The sequence below is a fragment of the Microtus oregoni genome, unplaced genomic scaffold, assembly GCF_018167655.1.
Source record: "Microtus oregoni isolate MIOR12 unplaced genomic scaffold, Mior012 000006F_ref0000085, whole genome shotgun sequence".
Lineage (NCBI taxonomy): Eukaryota > Metazoa > Chordata > Mammalia > Rodentia > Cricetidae > Microtus > Microtus oregoni.
Window position 1 is genome coordinate 29,030,019 of NW_024543065.1, and position 18,394 is coordinate 29,048,412.

At 45.4% G+C, this 18,394-nt stretch overlaps 1 protein-coding gene across 2 annotated transcripts in view; it reads left to right on the plus strand.

Annotated features, from left to right (window-relative positions):
- The first annotated feature begins 2,092 nt into the window (after window positions 1–2,092).
- The window catches only part of Scml4 (Scm polycomb group protein like 4), a 46,030-nt gene continuing 29,728 nt past the window's right edge, over window positions 2,093–18,394 (plus strand). Inside the window, exons 1-3 of one of the 2 annotated variants that reach the window (XM_041654703.1) lie at window positions 2,093–2,260; window positions 14,219–14,348; window positions 18,147–18,347. In XM_041654703.1, the coding sequence (XP_041510637.1) occupies window positions 2,105–2,260; window positions 14,219–14,348; window positions 18,147–18,347 (487 nt within the window). In that variant the 5' untranslated portion in view covers window positions 2,093–2,104. The remainder of the gene's footprint in view (window positions 2,261–14,218; window positions 14,349–18,146; window positions 18,348–18,394) is intronic. The other variant, XM_041654705.1, reaches the window with a different exon arrangement.

Below are 18,394 nucleotides of genomic sequence, written 5' to 3' on the forward strand. Positions count from 1 at the left end.
AAGACCTTGTCTCTTGAAACCAAAGCTAAACAAACAAAAATAAACCTTAAAAATAAGGGCAAAGTAGAAAGGTGCAGAAATACCCTCTACGATAAGAAAAACTTCTGTTTCTAATCTCTTATAACTCATAAAGAAGGGGCAGAAATTTGGTGATGGCAGGTCGAACGAGATTGACTTCCGCCTAACCAGATCTCGTTGGTTCTTGTTGACTCATCAGTGCTTTTGGCTGCTTTTGTACCAGTGAACATTTTTATCCCTGCCAAAGAGCATAAATGCCAAGTCCAGAAATAGATCATGTTATGAATTCTTCTACAGTGATCGCAATTCATTGACTCTAAGATGGAGTCAATTACAAGATGTGTCATTATCTTATGCTTTACTAAGAATTTACAAGATACTCCCTACTATCTTGGAATTCTGATCTTCTTGAAGTGCTATAGGGACAACTTTATTCCAGGAATGCTAATACGTTTAAAAAAAAAGTCTCTTAAATCAGTGAGATGGGATATTTTTATCAATATACAGAAACAAAGAAAACCGATGTCTTCTTTGCTGTAAATTATTTTATTTTTCTTTAATTGTAATGATGTGTATATATATGTATCTGGATGAGGATTTGTGTTTCTGAGTACGGTGCCTGCAAGAGCCAGAAGTGGCCTGGGGAGTTACAGGCAGGTGTGAGGTGCACGAGGTGGGCGTTGTGGGAAAGAGCTTGTTTCCTTATCTGAAACACTCAACAGCGTGTGAGATAAGAATATCTCTATTTAGAATTCTATTTACAGAGTTGGAAGAGCGGCTCGCTGGTAAAGTGTCTGCATGGTGTATACAGGACTGTACGTCCAATTCCCCACCCTGGAAAACATCTATCCACCAAATATGGTATTTCCAAAAACTTCCCCTACTGTGTTTTAAAAGAATTTCTAGTGCTTTACTTTTTATTCCCCAAGTAAAGCAATCAAGTGCCTGCGTTGCTAACCCCACCAAGGCATGGCAAAGCTTCTGTCCTAACACCTACAGATTTGTCAGCAAAAGATTCTCGTTTCCACTGGAAGGTTCTGGAAGGTTCCACTATAGTGTAGAAGTGGATTTCACCACCCAACATTGCCTCTGAGTTAAAGTCTAAAGCTCTGCTCCACTCAACACATTCCTGACCATGCCAGGATATCTGAGTTTCCAATTCCTCGGTTCTCTGGTCAAGGTTGATCAGCGACCTTGGGCTTCAAGACAAATGAAATTCTACCTGAGCAATTTGTGAGTAATATTGTCGGCTGTGTACAAAGGACTGTGTGTTGTGAACAGTTGCCCACAGTCTGGCCATCTTATTCTAGGTGACCTTTAGTGGCCTCCTTCCATTTATTTTACCTTGTAAATTTTTGCATAATTGAGATTGTCTTTATGTGGCACCCAGCATCATGTTATGCAGAATACGCTGCTAAAGGCTTTAAGCCAGTTGACAGTCTTAGTCTGCAGATGTTTTAGCTGTTCCCTTATGCATTGTTATTTGAGTTGTATCTATTTTATTTCTGCAGTTCTAAATATTGTCAAAATGAACATTTCTGTCTGCAAACCCTTAAAGGATGTCATGCTTTAATGAAAGTAACTTGTATTGTTAAATTCCTTTCAAGAGAAAAAGAGGTGAAGACAATTTGTAACTAAACCAAAGAATGAAGGTTAAATATGGGAGGGAATGGATGAGTTTATGAATACAATGATATTAAATACAATATATTATATTGATTTAACATTAAACATTATAAAGATAGAAATGCCGTGTATAGTATTTAAATACTATTGTAATACTACTTTGTTAGTCCAAAATTGAATTAAGACATGAAAGCATTCGGTTGCTGATGACAGTATCGGGTGTGTCTGGACCCAGGGATCTATCGTCTCCTGCAGAATGGCAGCCTATTGGTGCCTGTCTCTCTTCCATGCATCCTGTCTTGCTCCCGTAAGTGGTAGGTATGCACAGATAGGGCTATGTGCTCTGAAAACCAAACAGACATTGCTGTTTTTGTTTTTGCTTTCTCTCTGGACTGATTCCCAGGACCTCTCTTGCACGTGTGCTTTGCCTCCTCATCCAGCAAGACTGGCACCAGCAGAGATGCAGACACAGAAGGTCCCAGGGAGGAAGCGTGGCCGGCCTCCCCTTCACTCCACACCAGTGCAGATGGCAGTCCATAATCTTTATTCTGCGTCTGCGGGCTCTGTACCGGCAGTGACGATCCCGAAGAAGAGAGGGCGGAAACCCAGGTACAAGGTACGCCTCCGCCATCTCCTTCTCTTCAGTCGTCTTGGGCTGGGACACTGGTGGATTGGGCAGAGCCTGATGCAAAAGGTTATGGAAGGCAGGAGCCTGGGTAAACACAGGCTAGGAAATAAGTTTCTCAGTGCAGCATGTGACAGACAAGGTTTCACCGATTGTGACAGCACAGCACACGATGCGTGCTCTTGCGTGCTCTTTTCTTTTTTTTCTTTTTTAACAAGTGGAGAAAGCGAATCACATCAGAAGAGGAAGTTATAGGGCAAGCAGATTTTAGGCTGTTAATAAACAGGCGTTCTTAAACTTACATCTACATGAGAGTTCCAAACACTCACCTCTCCCCTGTCTATATGCACCAGGGTGGTTCCTGAAGCCACTTCTAGAACTTTCCATCTGCCTTCGCAGAAGCCAATGATATTCTTAAGACATTTAAAGTAAGGCTGTGAGCAGGCCAATGTCAGAGGATGCAGAAAAGGCTCCCCAGACAGAGGCTTAGCAAGGGATGCTAGGGTGTCCATTATCATTTCCTGCTTTAAAAAGATATTGCTGTCAAGTTTGGCTACAGAGAGGCAGATCCATGGCCATCAGGATCCTGAGATTATCATAAGGACTAACAATATGGTGAGGCTGTGGATGGGGCCAGGTTTGATGATGTGATCCCAATCCTATAACCCAGCCCAAACCCAGCGGCCAGCCCCTGTGTTATGACAGATCATGAAGGGACTGGATACTCGAGGGAAACAGAGAAAAGAGTGTCAGGCTTGTCCTCTGCAGGCCTTCAGGCTTTCAGGGGAGAGCTCTAGTAGCTGTCTTCCACCTATTTCTCTGGAAACAAATCTGGCGTTTCCATCCTGAGGCCCAGATACTGCAACCAAAATGCAAATCGGCAATTAACTCCCAGGCATTAGGAAAATGTGTGGAGATTATTCCAGGTCAGCAGAAAGGGCTTGTGGAAGAGCGGGAAATGAATTCAACCTTTATTCCTTCCATCTTCTCAGTCCTTCCAAACGCCAGAAAGAGGGAAAAAGACAGTCATAGGGGAAAGGCTGGCTATTCAAAATTACCTGAGGTTTATTTGCTTTAGCTTTTTTGAGATTTTATTTAACTTGTATGAGTGTTCGCCTGAATGCCTGTGCACTGTGTGTGTGCCAGGCCTTTAGAGGCCAGAAGAGGGCTCTGGATCCCCTGGTACTGACTTTACAGACAGCGGGGAAGTGCCCCCTGGTTGGGAACTGACCTTGGTCCTCTGCAAGAGCAGCCAGTGCTCTTAATGGTTGAGCACATTTCCAGCCCCTTATTGTTTGCTTATGTGTGTGTGGAGGGGATTGTCTGTGTGTGGGTATGTGCGTGTGAATGCAGGTGCCCACAGAAGCCAGAGGCATGGGCTTCTTCTGAACCTGATTTCTGGGTAGTTGTGAGCCACCTCATGTAAGTGCTAGAAACAGAATTTGGGTCCTGTGCGAGAGCAGCGTGTTCTCTCAACCCCTGAGCCGCCTCTCTAGCCCACAGTATTTAAAATTGTTGTTCCAGACAGAATTTCTCTGTGTAGCTCTGTTTTTCCTGGACCACACTCTATACACCAGGCTGGCCTTGAACTCAGAGAGAACCACCTGCCTCTGCCTCCGGAGTGCTGGAATTATAGGTGCACTCCACTGTTGTCCATCTTAAAATAGATTTTAAAACTCTTCTTAACCGAAAGAAGTCAAAGTCTTCTGTCCGGGTATTTTCTGACAGGAACCCTCTTTCATCTGTGGCAGTGTGGGCTTTGGATTTGTATGTCTGCTCTCAGAAGCTGATCGGGGTACCTGTGCCTGCCTGTTCCCTGCTCAGGTACCTGCGCCATTGCTGGAGTCTAGGAATTGCATTGGGAGGGCTGGAACAGGGCAGACATTCTGTTTCACGGAGCCAGGGAGCAAGCCCAAGCTCTAAGGGAGCATACTTCAGCTTCGTTGGCCTTCTTCCTGGTCCCCTGGGGACGGCGTTCCAAGAACGAAAATTACAAACAGACACGGAATTTCTTGGGCCAAGAAAAATGGCCATTCACCCCATGGAACAAACCTGATTTACTTTGCAAGTTTCCTCCCTCTTAAAAGGGGGACACCCCGACACTCAGGGACACCTCAGAGCAGGACAGAGCTTAGGTTGGCTGGCTGACACACAAACCCTGTTCAAAGCAAGCAGGTCTGTTCCCCCTTTCCCAAGAATTCCTTTTGCGGAGACAAAGGGCCATAGTTCTCTTTTGAGTCTACTTCCCAGATAGTTAGGAAAAGGCGTGGACTTTATCTCAGGCCACACATCCCTAGACAACGCCCCATGCCTTAAGCTGGTGTCCTAGAATACTTCTGAACCAGTGTCTGTGTGACTGGCACCCATCTGTGGTGGAATAGCCACGTGAAGCTTTCACGGAGCTGAAGTGGTTTCCTCAAAAGATTACCCTTTATTCTAAAATCCATGTTGGTGAGAGGAGACTGTTATCAACACTGACAGGTGCTGGGGATTTAAAATCTTCTCAGTCGGCAAAATTAAGTTGGTACCTGGCCCCCTAGTTTATTTTGGCCATTTCCCGGTTCCTGACACCCCATTTAACTGTCGAAGAGCCAGCAAGCAAATTGTACAGTCTCACCTCACTTACCAAATGGCCACTAATTCGGCAATTCAGTATCTGGGACACAGTAGGGGAGCCAGAGGTTGTTTTTTCTTTTTTTTCAAAAAAAAAAAAAGCCTGACTAAGCAAAGGAAGGTCTAACTTGGTACAACCTTAAAGAGCTTGCATTTTATTACTAAGAAAATGTGTCTGAGACTTGGGCACAGTGGCACAGGTCTGTATTCCAAGTTGTCTGGAGGCAGGAGGATTCTTTGAATCCAGGGACTTGAGACAAGGCAACCAAGTAGTACCCTGTCTCAGATGAATAAACAGATAAATAAATCGCTGACATTAAAGAAGGAAGCAGATGTGTCGGGACGAGGAAGGGCTCCAGAGGGAGCATGGGAGGGCAGGAGGGGTGAATAGGATCAAAACGAATTACAGACAAGTATGTAATTGCTAAAGAATCAACAAAAACTACCTTTAAAAGAAAGGAAAGGGAATTCTCCTGTGCCCTCCACCAAAGGCTCCCTGTAAGTTCAGTTCTAGTGGTTTCTACTGTCAGACACGAAGCAGAGGCAGTTGGCATGGGAAGATACTGAAGGGGTGGCAAGAACTATTTCTACAGTTGGATAATGTATTGATACAAGGGACACTACTTTCACTATTACAGAATGGCAGTATCACTAGTGACACTGTAGTAGTGATCACTGGTATCAGGGACAGTGATCAATGATGATAGTGATCAATAAGACTTTGAATTCCTAGGCTGTCTCTTTCTTCTGACTGTCCTGGGCCTGTGCCTGCTGATGCCAACCCAGCAACTCTGCCAGCTCCCTCTGTCCCTGCATGGATAGCAGCTCTCTCTGGCCTGAGAACCACACAGGCGTCTCTCTTCTAGACTTGAGCCTCATTGACAGTAGGACATTTGACGGCTTCTGAGATTCAGACTAACATGGGCAAGTTGCAGGCAGAAAACGAAGGGCCAAGCTGGAGGTCAGATGTCAGTCGTCTGGAGCCCAGAGTCCACGCTCCATCTCAGGGCCCCTCTGTCTGAGCTTCCTGTAGCCTCGGGCTTTCTGCTGCCTTATTACTGGGGTCTGCTTACCACTGAGCCTTGCTGTCCACCGTCACCTTGGCAAAAAAAGCAGATCACCTATTTACAAGATAAGTTCTAGAAAGCCACACTCAGACATTATGACAGCCTTCTTTGTTTCAAAAGGAATATTTACCTCTTGGCATCTGGTCAGGTCCTCAGTTCAGAAAGTCCTCTAAGATTAGCAGGCAAATTTTCCTTATATTTCATGACTAGAGAGCACCTTGATCTTTGTAAGGGGCTGGGAAGGGGCTGCATGAAGCTTAGCTTCTGTGCTGTAGACACACTGACTTTAATATCCTCAAACAGTGGTACCACCATCCTCTTATTCAAGGCTGCGAGCTTCTGTCCTGTAGATGCACTGACTTTAATATCTTCGGTGGTACCACCATCCTCTTCATCAAGGCTGTGAACTAAAAGCCAGCTTTAAGAAACAAACAAATAAATAACAACATCGTAGCATTATAGTTTTTGTGTCATTCACCATGGGACAGCCACAATGTGTGACACACTTTGAAGTTAAACCAACATTTTAAAGTATGTTCTGGTCACTTTCTCCGGTCTGTAAATCAATACAATAAACCAGTCTAATTTGTAACATTACAAAATACCCCCCTCCCGCCCCTTGCTGTCAGCTCCAAGCCACCAACAAATGCCCCTGAGCACAGGGCAGGGACAAACGGGCCCAGCAGCCCACCCTGGGCCGTAGAGGCGCAAAGTGAGCCGGTCGGAGAGGGAGGAGTTCTGAACACTCAGTACTTTTAAGATGTACTTAACTCAACTGTGCATCTGTGCACCTCAAACTTTAAACACGGCTGTGTTTAACTTCTGTCTTAGTTAGGGTTCCTATTGCTCTAAAGAGACACCATGACTGCGGCAACTCATATAAAGGAAACCATTTAACCAGGGCTGGTTTACAGTTCAGAGGTTTAGTACATATCATCATGGTGGCGCGCAGGCTGTCGTGGTGCTGGAGAAGGAGCTGAGAGCTCTACATCTGGATCCACAGGCAACAGGAAGAGAGAGAAAGCACATGACACTGGGCCTGACTCGAGCATTTGAAACCTCAAAGCCCACCCCTTCCTCCATTAAGGCCACACCTCCTAATAGTACCCACTCCCTATGAATGTACGGAGGGCGGTTTCCATCCTAATCACCCCAATACCTTGCAGTATTTCTAAAGATTGTATTGTCATTTCTGTTTTTTTTTTATCAGTTACATTTTATTCCAGGAAATTTATCAATTATTTTTTACATATCCACTTCTTTCAGCACATTCTTTTTGATGATTATTAATCAGGAGAGGAAATGACCTGCCTTACAGTACTAAGCTTTTCATGTGCTTTCCTTCCTGAACAGTTTTAAAGTCTATTTCAGAAGTCACTGAATCTCAGTATAAAGAATAAGATTCAAAATTATTGTTGATTAATTAACAATTAATTTGTAAATTCAAATATTTAATAAACAGCTAGATAATGTCTATTAATCTATAAAAGTCAAAATTTCTAAAGAAAGACGTGTAAACTGCTGCTATGGGACTTTTACTTCTGGGTGGAAAAGAACTTCCGTATTTACCAGCGTGGGAAACAACCAAGAGACGTCAGCAGGGAAGGGCAAAGTGCTCTCCCATGTGCTACAGAGATGCCTAGGCAGAAATTTGGGTTAAGAGTTATGACCACACTGAAAAACAAAACAAAAACAACAACAACAACCAACAAATATTGTTTGGTTTCACTATGCACACGAGAAAGGCAAACAAACACATACTACACAGCAGAAAAAATAATGAACTCTTGAAATTTGCAGGCAAATGGATGGATCTAGAAAACATCATATTCAGAGAGGTACTGTCGTTTCTTATGGACTAACGTGAGTAGGCCTGGCAGCCCACACCTGCAGTTCTGCTGGGTGCCGGATGCCTGCAGGCAGGTTCCAGTGTCCCCTTTCTAAACAACGGGGCTGGTCATTTTGACTGTGGCTACTGAAGCACAAAACCTGACTCCCTTGAAACGTGTAGTTCTTACAGAAAATGATTATTTCACAGCGTATGGTGGGCAGTGAGGCTCGTGGACACGTCAGGTTTCTGATCCCACATTTTCCAGTCTTCGTGTTTTGTCCCCTAGCACTCCTCCTCCTCCTCTCTGTCTCTCAGTCTCTCTGTCTCTTTCTGTCTCTGTCTCTGTCTCTGTCTCTCTCTCTCTCTCTCTGTGTGTGTGTGTGTGTGTGTGTGTCTCCTCTCTCTGTATCCACAGGATACATCATTCTTCACTGTTTTCTTCTTGGCTTCTGGTGTCAGGAGATGACATCTCTCTTCCCCACCCCAGGAAGAATCTCAGATAGCAGCCTGTGGAGCCCCCACAGTATGAGTAACACCACCCCACCCCAGGAAGAATCTCAGATCAGAGCTGGCAGGAGAAACCCCAGCCTTACCTCTTACCCACTTGTGTCTCTGAAAGGTATGGCCCTCCCACTTCCTGCTGATTCCACCCTGATGCCTGTAGTATGTTGTAATTACACAGTTTTATTTCCTTGGGTAAGTGCTGAGGCAAAACTTGTTCAATTAGGATGCCAGATTTGATGGAAGCCAAGGTCCAACGATACAGCCCCTCTGCCTCTTGGGGGCTGATGTTTTCCCAGATATGAAAAAGTAACTGTGGGTCCATATATGTCTTATTGGAATCATTTTACATTTTACCAGGCAAGTTTTTAGATTACAGTCTGAAGTTAAACATGGTGAATGATTCAATTTTTCTAGCTGTACTTTCTGATGGTCTTCCCTTACAACCCTGAGGGAGTTTTGAACGTACAAAGAATGAACATGCCAGGATGAAAGAAATGGGTCCTTAAGGAACGTGTGGGGAGGGAACACAGACGAAGCTATCCTTGTTTTGGCTACTCCAGAACAGCTAACCAGCAGCAGTGCCCTGGACGAGGTGTCACCGTCCTGTGTGACCGACGTTTTGAACTTCAGGAAAAGACACCAGCTATAGGCATATCAGGGCTGTTGGCTTTGAAGGCCAAGGCTTAGTCCAGCATGCCGGGCAGCGATCTCGGCAGCAGGTCTTGGGCTCTCCCCCCCACACCGGGTGCTGCCAGGAATTGGCCCTCTTTACCCCTCTACATCATCTCCCCACTCACCGTTCAACAGATTCTGCGTTTAATATTTGCAGAAGGTTCTCCACTTTGTACTAGACATTCTCACCCCGCCCCCAGCTCCTAATACCTCCAGTGTTAGCATCTTACATGACAACAGCAATTGTCACAAACAACAAACTGATAATCTATTGTCATAAATCGAGCCCATACTTCATTCTAATTGTATGAATGTTTCTCTGATCTGTTCCGGGTCCTGTCCAGCACAACCTCAGATTCAGTCATCATGTTTTCTTAAGCTCCTCTGTCTCTGGAAGTTGCTCAGCTTTTCCTTATTTTTTGATGGTGAACGGCTTTGAGGAGTTTCATAGGTTATACAGTTGTGATCTCTAGTGTTTCCCCAGATGTTAGACTGTGTGTGTATGGGGACCACAGAGGCACAGTGACATCTCCATCTAACCATATCAGAAGCACAGACTGTCAGTACCCCTGCTGATGTGGCTTTGGATCCTGTGGCTGAGGTGACATGTGTCAGGTGTCCCCTCTGTTTCCACACGGCAGTATTTAGAAGGAATTCAACATGCACATCCCATCCTTGAAGACAGGGAGTTGTGTTCGCCTCCTAGAGAAGATTGGAGGTTTGTTCATGAGAAATTTATTTGTTCCTCTACTTATCTACTTTGTCAGTCATTTACTTAAGGCTGATGGACTTGTGGACATTTATTATGTGTATACTTTGTGCTATAATAAGACACTACACTGGTGCTCATAGTGGTCCAGACTCATCCACTGGAAGTTTTTTCAGTGGGCACCTTGCTCCTTAAGATACTCTGGTCACTAGTGGTTTTGCTGATATCTTGTTACCTCTTCCAGCTTATTCTGTATGCTCTCTGTCTTAGGAAATGGACCATCCATTTCTGTTAGAAGTCCTCAGTCTTTTTATTAAGAAGGACATTAGAAACCAATATATGAACATTACACTTTATTTTGTCTATTAAAACAACCAAATGATGGAGGAAGGTCATTGGCTAATAAAGGAACTGCCTTGGCCCATTTTATTGGTTGGAAGATAGGTGGGAGGAGTAGGCAGAACAGGACGCTGGGAGGAAGAGGAAGTGAGCTCAGTCTCGACAGCTCTCCTCTCGGGAGCAGACGCTCCCGGGCAGACACACGCAATGAAGTTCCGACCCAGGAGACTCCACAGCTCTCCTCTTGGGAGCAGACGCCTGAGAGAGATGCCATGCTCCTGGCTCCTGGGCAGATGCATGCTATGAAGCTCCGACCCAGGATGGACATAGGCTAGAATCTTCCCGGTAAGCGCACCTAGGAGCGCAACATAGATGATTAGAAATGGGCTAAATTAATATGTGGGAATTAGCCTAGAAGAGGTTAGATAGAAATGGGCCAAGCAGTGATTTAAATGAATACAGTTTGTGTGTTGTTATTTCGGGGCATAAGCTAGCCGAGCAGGCAGCCGGGGTGCTGGGGACACAGCCCCACCACCCCCCATATTACTACAACCAAATAAGCAAATCAATATTTTAAACAATTGAAAGCAAGAACAGCAAAGACAAATTACCTCCTGCCCCCCGAGAGCAGCTTGTGTTGGCTGAGGAAGAGGTCGGCATCGTGTCACAGAGGAAGTACTGCACATCCCTGTCCCCCCATTTCTAGCCTCTTCTAATCACGTGACTCCCTCATAAATGCTAGCTGTGAGCTCTAGACATTAAACTCGGGCCCTCATTCTTACAAGCTTTCCTTACTACTGAGTTCTCTCCAGCAGGCTGTTTTTAGCTCTTTAGATTAGGCAGTAAAAACTTAAATTTATGAACACCGAGTTAATTTTGATTGTATTTCACTCCCTTATAAAAATCCTATTTTTAAAACATTGTGGCCTCCTATTCTAGTCTAGTTTTGATTGCTGTAACAGAAGAGCAGTGGCTGCATGATTCATAAAGAATGAGCCTTTCTGTCTGGGGTGTAACCAGTTGTAGAATGTTTGCCTAGTGGGCACGATGCCCTGATTACACACACGCACACACACACACAGATATACAAACACAGAGAGAGAGAGAGATACAGAGACACACAGACACACACACATATACACACACAACAGAGAGATACAGAGACACACAGACACACACAGATACAGAGACACACAGACACATACACATGCACACACACACATACACAGAGAGAGAGAGATACAGAGATATACAAACTCATACACACACACACACACACACGCACACATGCACCCCCTCACACACACTCAGAGATAAAGAAGGTTAACTAGTTCACAGTCCTGGAGGCACAAGCACATGGTGAGGCTTCCTGGCAGGACATATACTAGTGTGAGCAGACATGGTGGGGGCCCTTGAGTCACCAGGGGAAGCAGGAACTTAGGGGGGGTGGGCAGTCACTTTCTTTGTTCTCGGTTTTTGTTGTTGTTGTTGTTGTTTGGAGTCTCTTTATGTAGCCCTGGGTGGTGATGGATTAAAGGTATATGCTCTCATACCTGGCCAGTCTCCCCACTTTTAAAACAACCTGCTCTCATGGAGGCTAACTGACTTCATGAGTCAAAATCAATTCTTTCCCAAGGTGATCCTCCCCCACCCCCCAATAGCCTAATCACCTCTCGAAGGTTCTAGCATCTCTTAATGTATTGAGGGCCAGGCCGCCCCTAGTATATAGGCCCCTGGGGACATATCCACAGTGCTGCCCACAGCTTACAGAAGATTCCTGTTTTGTTTTAAAATCCCAGCATCTGTAGAGACTGGTGTCTTAGTCGGTGCCCTTTTGCTTTGAAGAGACACCATAACCACGGCAACTTTTATAACAGAAAACATTTAATTAAGGCTGACTTACAGTTTCAGAGGTTTAGTCCATTATCAGCATGGCAGGAAGCATGGCTGCATGCAGGGAGACATGGTGCTGGAGAAGTACCTGAGAGTTTATATTTGGACCCACAAGCAGCAGGGAGGGAGAGACTGGACCTTTTAAAACCTCAAGCCACCTTCAGTGACACACTTTTTCCAGCAAAACCACACCTCCTAATCCTTTTAAATAGTGCCGCCCCCCCCCCATTCTTTCAAATAGTGCCTTTCCCTAGTAACCAAGCTTTCAAATCTATGAGCCTATGGGAGCTGTGCTCACTCAAACCACCACAGAGGGTAAATAAGTTTTCAAGGTAGGGTTTCTCTATGATCCCCGGCTGTCCTGGAACTCCCTCTGTGGACCAAGCTGGCCTTGAACTCAGAGATCCACCTTCCTCTGCCTCTCCAGTGCTGGGATTAAAGACATGAGCCACCACTGCATGGCAGAGGAAGCTTTTCTTTCCTTGCAGCCATCTGACTCATCTGATCTCTATGATTGCTTCATTTAGACAGAAATGATAAGTAGAAATTGTAATACTATGACTTTTTTTTTAAAAGAAATAGGTTCAGTGGATAAATCCAACATTAATAACTATAACAGAAAACAAACATGAGATGTTAGGGTTGTTATGTAGTTTCTGAGACTGAGATTTCAGTAATCATTGTCATCACGATTATCACCACCATCATCATCATCATCATCACTACCATCATCATTTTTAGGTCATCATCATTCCCACCATCATCAGCATCAGCATCATCAACACCACCATCAAGACCATCATCACCACCACCACCACCACCACCACCACCACCACCACCACCACCACCACCAGGCATTCTAGGGAAGGAACAAGTAGACCTTCATGTTGATTTACTTGAAAGCCACAGGCAAATAAATCATAATTTTCCAATTTTGTTCTCCTGATGGGTAGAATTACGTGGTAGATTTTTTGGGTTGCTCATGTAAACTATAATATCATCAGCAAATAGTAAGAGTTGGACTTCAGGATATAAATCTCTCAGCTACTGCTCTAGTACCATGTCAGCCTGCTTTCTGCCATGATGATCATGGGCTAACCCTCTAAACTTATAAGCAAGCCCCCAATTAGGTGCTTTATTTGATAAGAGTTGCCTTGGTCATGGTGTCTCCTCCCAGTAGTAGAGGACATTCATTCACAACAATGAATCCACAGTATTTGCATGACTCTTTCTCCATCACTATTATTAGTCCATCCTAAAAGCCTAGAAGAAACTTAGATGTAGACGCATGTGTATTAACAATGGGACATAGCACCTGGCTGTCCAAAGTGTCCTTGTGGATTTGCAGAGACAACCCACCTGGGGGCTCTTAAGGATTGTAGACTCCTACCCCAGAACTCAGAATCAAAACCTGCATTGTTATGAGAACCACAAGAGGTTGTTTGAAAAAGTTGAAAACCTTGGGGATTGAGCAATTGCTCTTGAACGGTGTGTACATACTGAAACATTTTGAGACTTTAGAAACTCCTGATGCTTAGGGTCCCGCTCTTGTAAACTAACTTGATTCTTCTGACGTGGATCCCCCACAGAAGTCACTGGTGGTTTATGCCACCTTCAAACTGCACCTACCCTCTGTCCCCATGTACCCCCTACAGCTTTCCATCACTCTGATCCAACCTAGTGCCAGGTGTGAAGTGGCCTATTGACCCAGTATCATTGACTGGCCTTTGCCAATTCCGTTAGTGCAAATTCCATCTCCTTGCGTGTGGTTCCAGGGGAGACCTTCACAGTGGTGGCTGCCCATTCCTGCCCCATCCAGATTGTGTCTGACAGTCTGCCATAGGAAGTCACCCCTGAACAGCTAGTCAGCAACCTGGAGAATGCTTGGCATGCTGTGAGCTCATCAGAGAGCAAGGAGAGCCTCATGGTCCATCTCCGGGTGGATACAGCAGAAGCCCCGTAGCCAGGATCTACAGAGCACAGAGGTGTGAGCAGGGCACTGCCCTGGATCTGCATCCTGTTCTCAGGGGAATCCTGGGGTTTAACCATCCGTGCCTCCGTTTGTTCCGACACCCACTCCCTGGTGCTGTCATTTCCTGGGTCGTACCAAGGTAAGGGTGAAGAGCAGAGCTATCTTCTGGCTATAATCTAATTACAAATTTTGCACATGAACTTGAATCTGAAGCTCCTTTCCCAAAGCTGAGCAGGAAAAAGATGCAGATGTGAGAAAGAGTGCCAAGAATTATCAGACACCCAGGAAAGACCGGGGTGGTGTGGGGAGCATTTCTAGACGTTCACTGCTTACATAGACTCTCTTGCAGATCAAGCCCCCAGTGCTCATGACTCCCTTGGCTCTATCACCTCCACGGAGTACCCCAGAACCTGACCTCAGCTCCATCCCTCAGGATGCAGCCACCATCCCCAGCTTGGTGGTCCCACAGGCTCTCACAGGTATGTCAATAAAATGGACTCCAAGGTGGAAATGGTTTCCTAGTACCAGGGTGTCTTTTCATCTAACAGTTACTTTATAAGTCTAAGAATTTCTCTGAGATATTTTACAAGGTGTGGCAGTGCACACTTTTAATCCCAGCACCCGGCACTGGAAGCAGAGGCAGGTCTACATAGTGAATTCCAGGACAGCCGGGGCTGCACAGAGGAACCCTGTTTCTAACAAAAAGAAAAGTTTCCCTGAGACAATCCAAAGAAAAACCTGGTGTGGTAGCTGGTCTCTGAAAGCGTGTGTTTGGTTATTTAAAACTGTTTTCTGTGAATGTTGGATTCAGCTGGTTTCTTTGGAGTAGGCAGGTAAGAGCAGTGGACGCATCTGAGTGTGCTTGCTTGAGTGTGGCCGTTTTGTGTTTATATTTCCAGTTGCTACCACATGCCCCAAAATAGTGTAGCACTCATTCCAATCTTTCTTTCTCTTTGATGATGATGATGATGGTGACAATGATATCAGCCAACCAATAGCTTCATCTTAATTGTAACAGTAGTTAGGTGGCTACAAAGGCACACACACACACACACACACACACACACACACACACACAGAGAGAGAGAGAGAGAGAGAGAGAGAGAGAGAGAGAGAGAGCCCTCATCACAGCTTCACTCCCTGCTCCCATCCCTTTAGTCCCCTCCTTACTGTCAGGTAAAGACTAAAGCTGTAAAGACAACTGAAAAGTCCTGCTGGCTCCAGCCTTGCCCCACCCCCACCCCAGCCCCTTTCCAGGAATCCACTCCCCAGGTGCAGTCCGGAGGGTCTTAGCGTATTCTCTTTCTCTATTTAGGATGAGCTTCCTGTCTAGTCTCCCTATTGCTGCCTCACACTCAGCTCAGACGTACCCTCCAGGAAACCTAGCTGCCTTCCCTGCCAGCAGCCCCTGCCAGAGCAATTCTAGCTCTTCTCTGGGATCTTCAGAGCCTGAGCTCTCCCCTCAGCTCCTGAGAACTGAATAGGCAAGGTCTCCATTTCTTGCCTGCTACAGAGGCCTGTCTCCTAGATGAGGACAAGTAAGAGCAGCAGCCTTGGGGATGTAGTGAACTTCCGGAAGTTCCCTGTTACAGCCCTGGCTGCAGATCTGAGCCACCCTCTGAGCACTTCAGCCTCCCTTTCCTTATGAGCAAAGCCAGAATAAAACCCAACTCAGACTTGCTTGAAAACGTGGGAAGTGTCTGTCTGCTGTCATTACTTAACATCCCCAAAGTCCCACTAGTCACCTCCTAAAGTCTTTAGCACTCTGCTGGCCAGGAGGTGGTGGTGCACACTTTTAACCCCAGCAGGGAGGCAGAGGCAGGTGGACCTCTGTGAGTTGGAAGCCAGCCTGCTCTACAGAGTGAGTTTCAGGACCGCCAGTGTTATGCAGAGAAACGCTGTCTTGAAAAACCAAACCACAACCAAAAAACAAAAACAAAACAGAACAGAACAAAACAAAACAAAACAAAAACAATATTCCCCCGAAACAGTGACCTCTGAAGTAAGATGCTTACGATCTTGGAGGACAGACACTTAGGACAGGCAATTGACATTCGGAAGAAAATCGGAACCTCTTATTAACATCCAGTTTGACTTTACTCTTGTAAAATTTCTATTTCTTGCATCTGTTTTATACTGTCAGCAATACGCATGAGGCAGAACCTCACAGTGCCACCGAAGGGGAGAAAATAGCATTTCCACTTTACTTCCGGGGTAGCTTTTCTCAAGAGGCAAGCTGGGAAATTCTTCATTTATTAAGGATCTGGCATTGAGAACACAGACGGACCTTTGGGCTTTTCTAAGCAGGTCACGATAACCTTATTGTTATTTTAAAATCTTCAAACAGCTGACTTGGCAGTAGAGGCCAGGGGGCATTTTATCAGAGCAGTCTGGAGTCAGGCTGACCTGCTGTGCAATTTTCGTTAAGTTACAGATTAAATAGTTGTGAGCAGGTGTGTACACCACAGTTACAGGGGAAATAGTTGTGAGCAGGTCTGTACGCCACAGTTACAGGGAAAAGAAATGGTTGTGAGCAGGTGTGTACGCCACAATTACAGGGGAAATGGTTGTGAGCGGGTGCTGTCTTAGGACAGAATTAAGTTGAACTTGTATCTGCTATTTTGAGCCCCTCAGCTGACTGTCATATTAGTAATGACTCACTGGGCAGTGTTTTCAGTAGAAACGGTTTCTCTAAATAAGGACTTATGGAGGCCCCTGAGATGGATCAGTGGGCGGAGGCACTTGCTGCCAGGCTATCATGGTGACCTAAGTGTGGTACCTGGAACCCACACGGTGAAGGAAAGGGCAGACTCCCTCAAGCTGTCCTTGGGTCCCCACATATGTGTACCACACATGCACTAGTGTGCACACACACGCACACACACACACACACACACACACACGCCCCACAATGTAAAAAATTCATAAAATTCCCCACTGTGATCTGCTGAAAATTTACTGAACATGGAAAACCAGTTTCAGAGACATTCTGACATTTTCCTGTAGATTTGTATTATATAAATATGATACTTACCTATTAAAATACATTAATACATAACCATTAACATAGTTAAAATGTAAATGAACACAATTTATGTTCAAAATTTCATGATGAGATATAGTATCTTAAAAGCGTGGGGAATTTGGAACTGCAGAGATGGCTCAGTGGTTGAGATGTTGCTCTTGCAGAGGACCTGGGTTCAGTTCCCAGCATTGACACGTAGTGTTGATGGAGAGAGGGCCTGCTTTTCATCCTGGCTGCCCAGCTAGCTTACACCCAAAATAACCACACAGAAATTGTATTAATTAAATCACCGCGTGGCCCCTTATTGGATAACTCTCACATCTTGATTAAACCCATTTCTATTAATCTGTATATCACCACAAGGTCGTGGCTTACGGGGAAAGATTCAATATGTCTGATTCTGGCGGCTCCATAGTGGTTCTCTGACTCTGCTTTCTTCTTCCCAGAATTCAGGTCTGTCTCCTCCACATACCTAAGTTCCGCCCTATCAGCTAGGCCAAGGCAGTTTCTTTATTGATTATCCAATGAAAGCAACACATGAACAGAAGAACCTCCTACATCACAGTAGCCCATAACTATCTGTAACTCTAGTTCTGTAGGACCTGACACCAGATCCCAGGGCTCACGGTACACAGACATAACACATCCCCACACATTTATTTTAAAAATAAAAATATTTTTTAAAATATTTGAAGTGTGGGGTTTTGACTATTCCTTCCTGACGTTATAGGCAGCAATCCTGTTGGAGCATCATACTGCCTCTAAGTGGTTAGTGTCCCACCATGGTTTTGATGTTTTGTTTTGTTTTGTTTGTTTGAGACAAAGTTTCTCTGTAGCTTTGGAGCCTGTCCTGGAACTAGCTCTTGTAGACCAGGCTGGCCTCGAACTCACAGAGATCCGCCTGCCTCTGCCTCCCGAGTGCGGGGATTAAAGGTGTGCGCCACTACTGCCTGGCTCATGCCATGTTTTTTATTGGTGCAAGCTCACAGGGAAATGACCTGCGGTCCTTGGAGGAGCATAGGAAGATTTGGTCCCAGAGCTACTGAGATGGAAATACTTTTATATACACCGTCAATGTGAGCCAGAGTAATTGTCGTCTGTAGAGTTTTACCCAGTTAGAGAGCACCCAGCTGTCCCTCTGCCCACTACCAGGAGGTCATGCTCGAACACGTTCTGACAATTGAGAAGTACAGTCTTTTTAGCCTTTCTACCTTGCTAGACATCTTACTTCCGCTCTTCTCTGCGCCCACAGTGTGCCTCTACATTAACAAGCAGGCTGATGCAGGGCCCTATCTGGAGAGGAGGAAGCTGCAGCAGCTTCCTGAGCGCCTGGGGCCTGAGCGGCCTGCAGCTGTCCTGCAGCAGGCAGTGCAGGCATGCATAGACTGTGCACACCAGCCAAGGCTCGTCTTCTCCCTTGTCAAGCAGGGCTACCGTGGCGAACTGGTGTCAGGTAAGGCATGGAGGTGCGGGAGGTATGCACGTGGTCTCTCTGTGTAG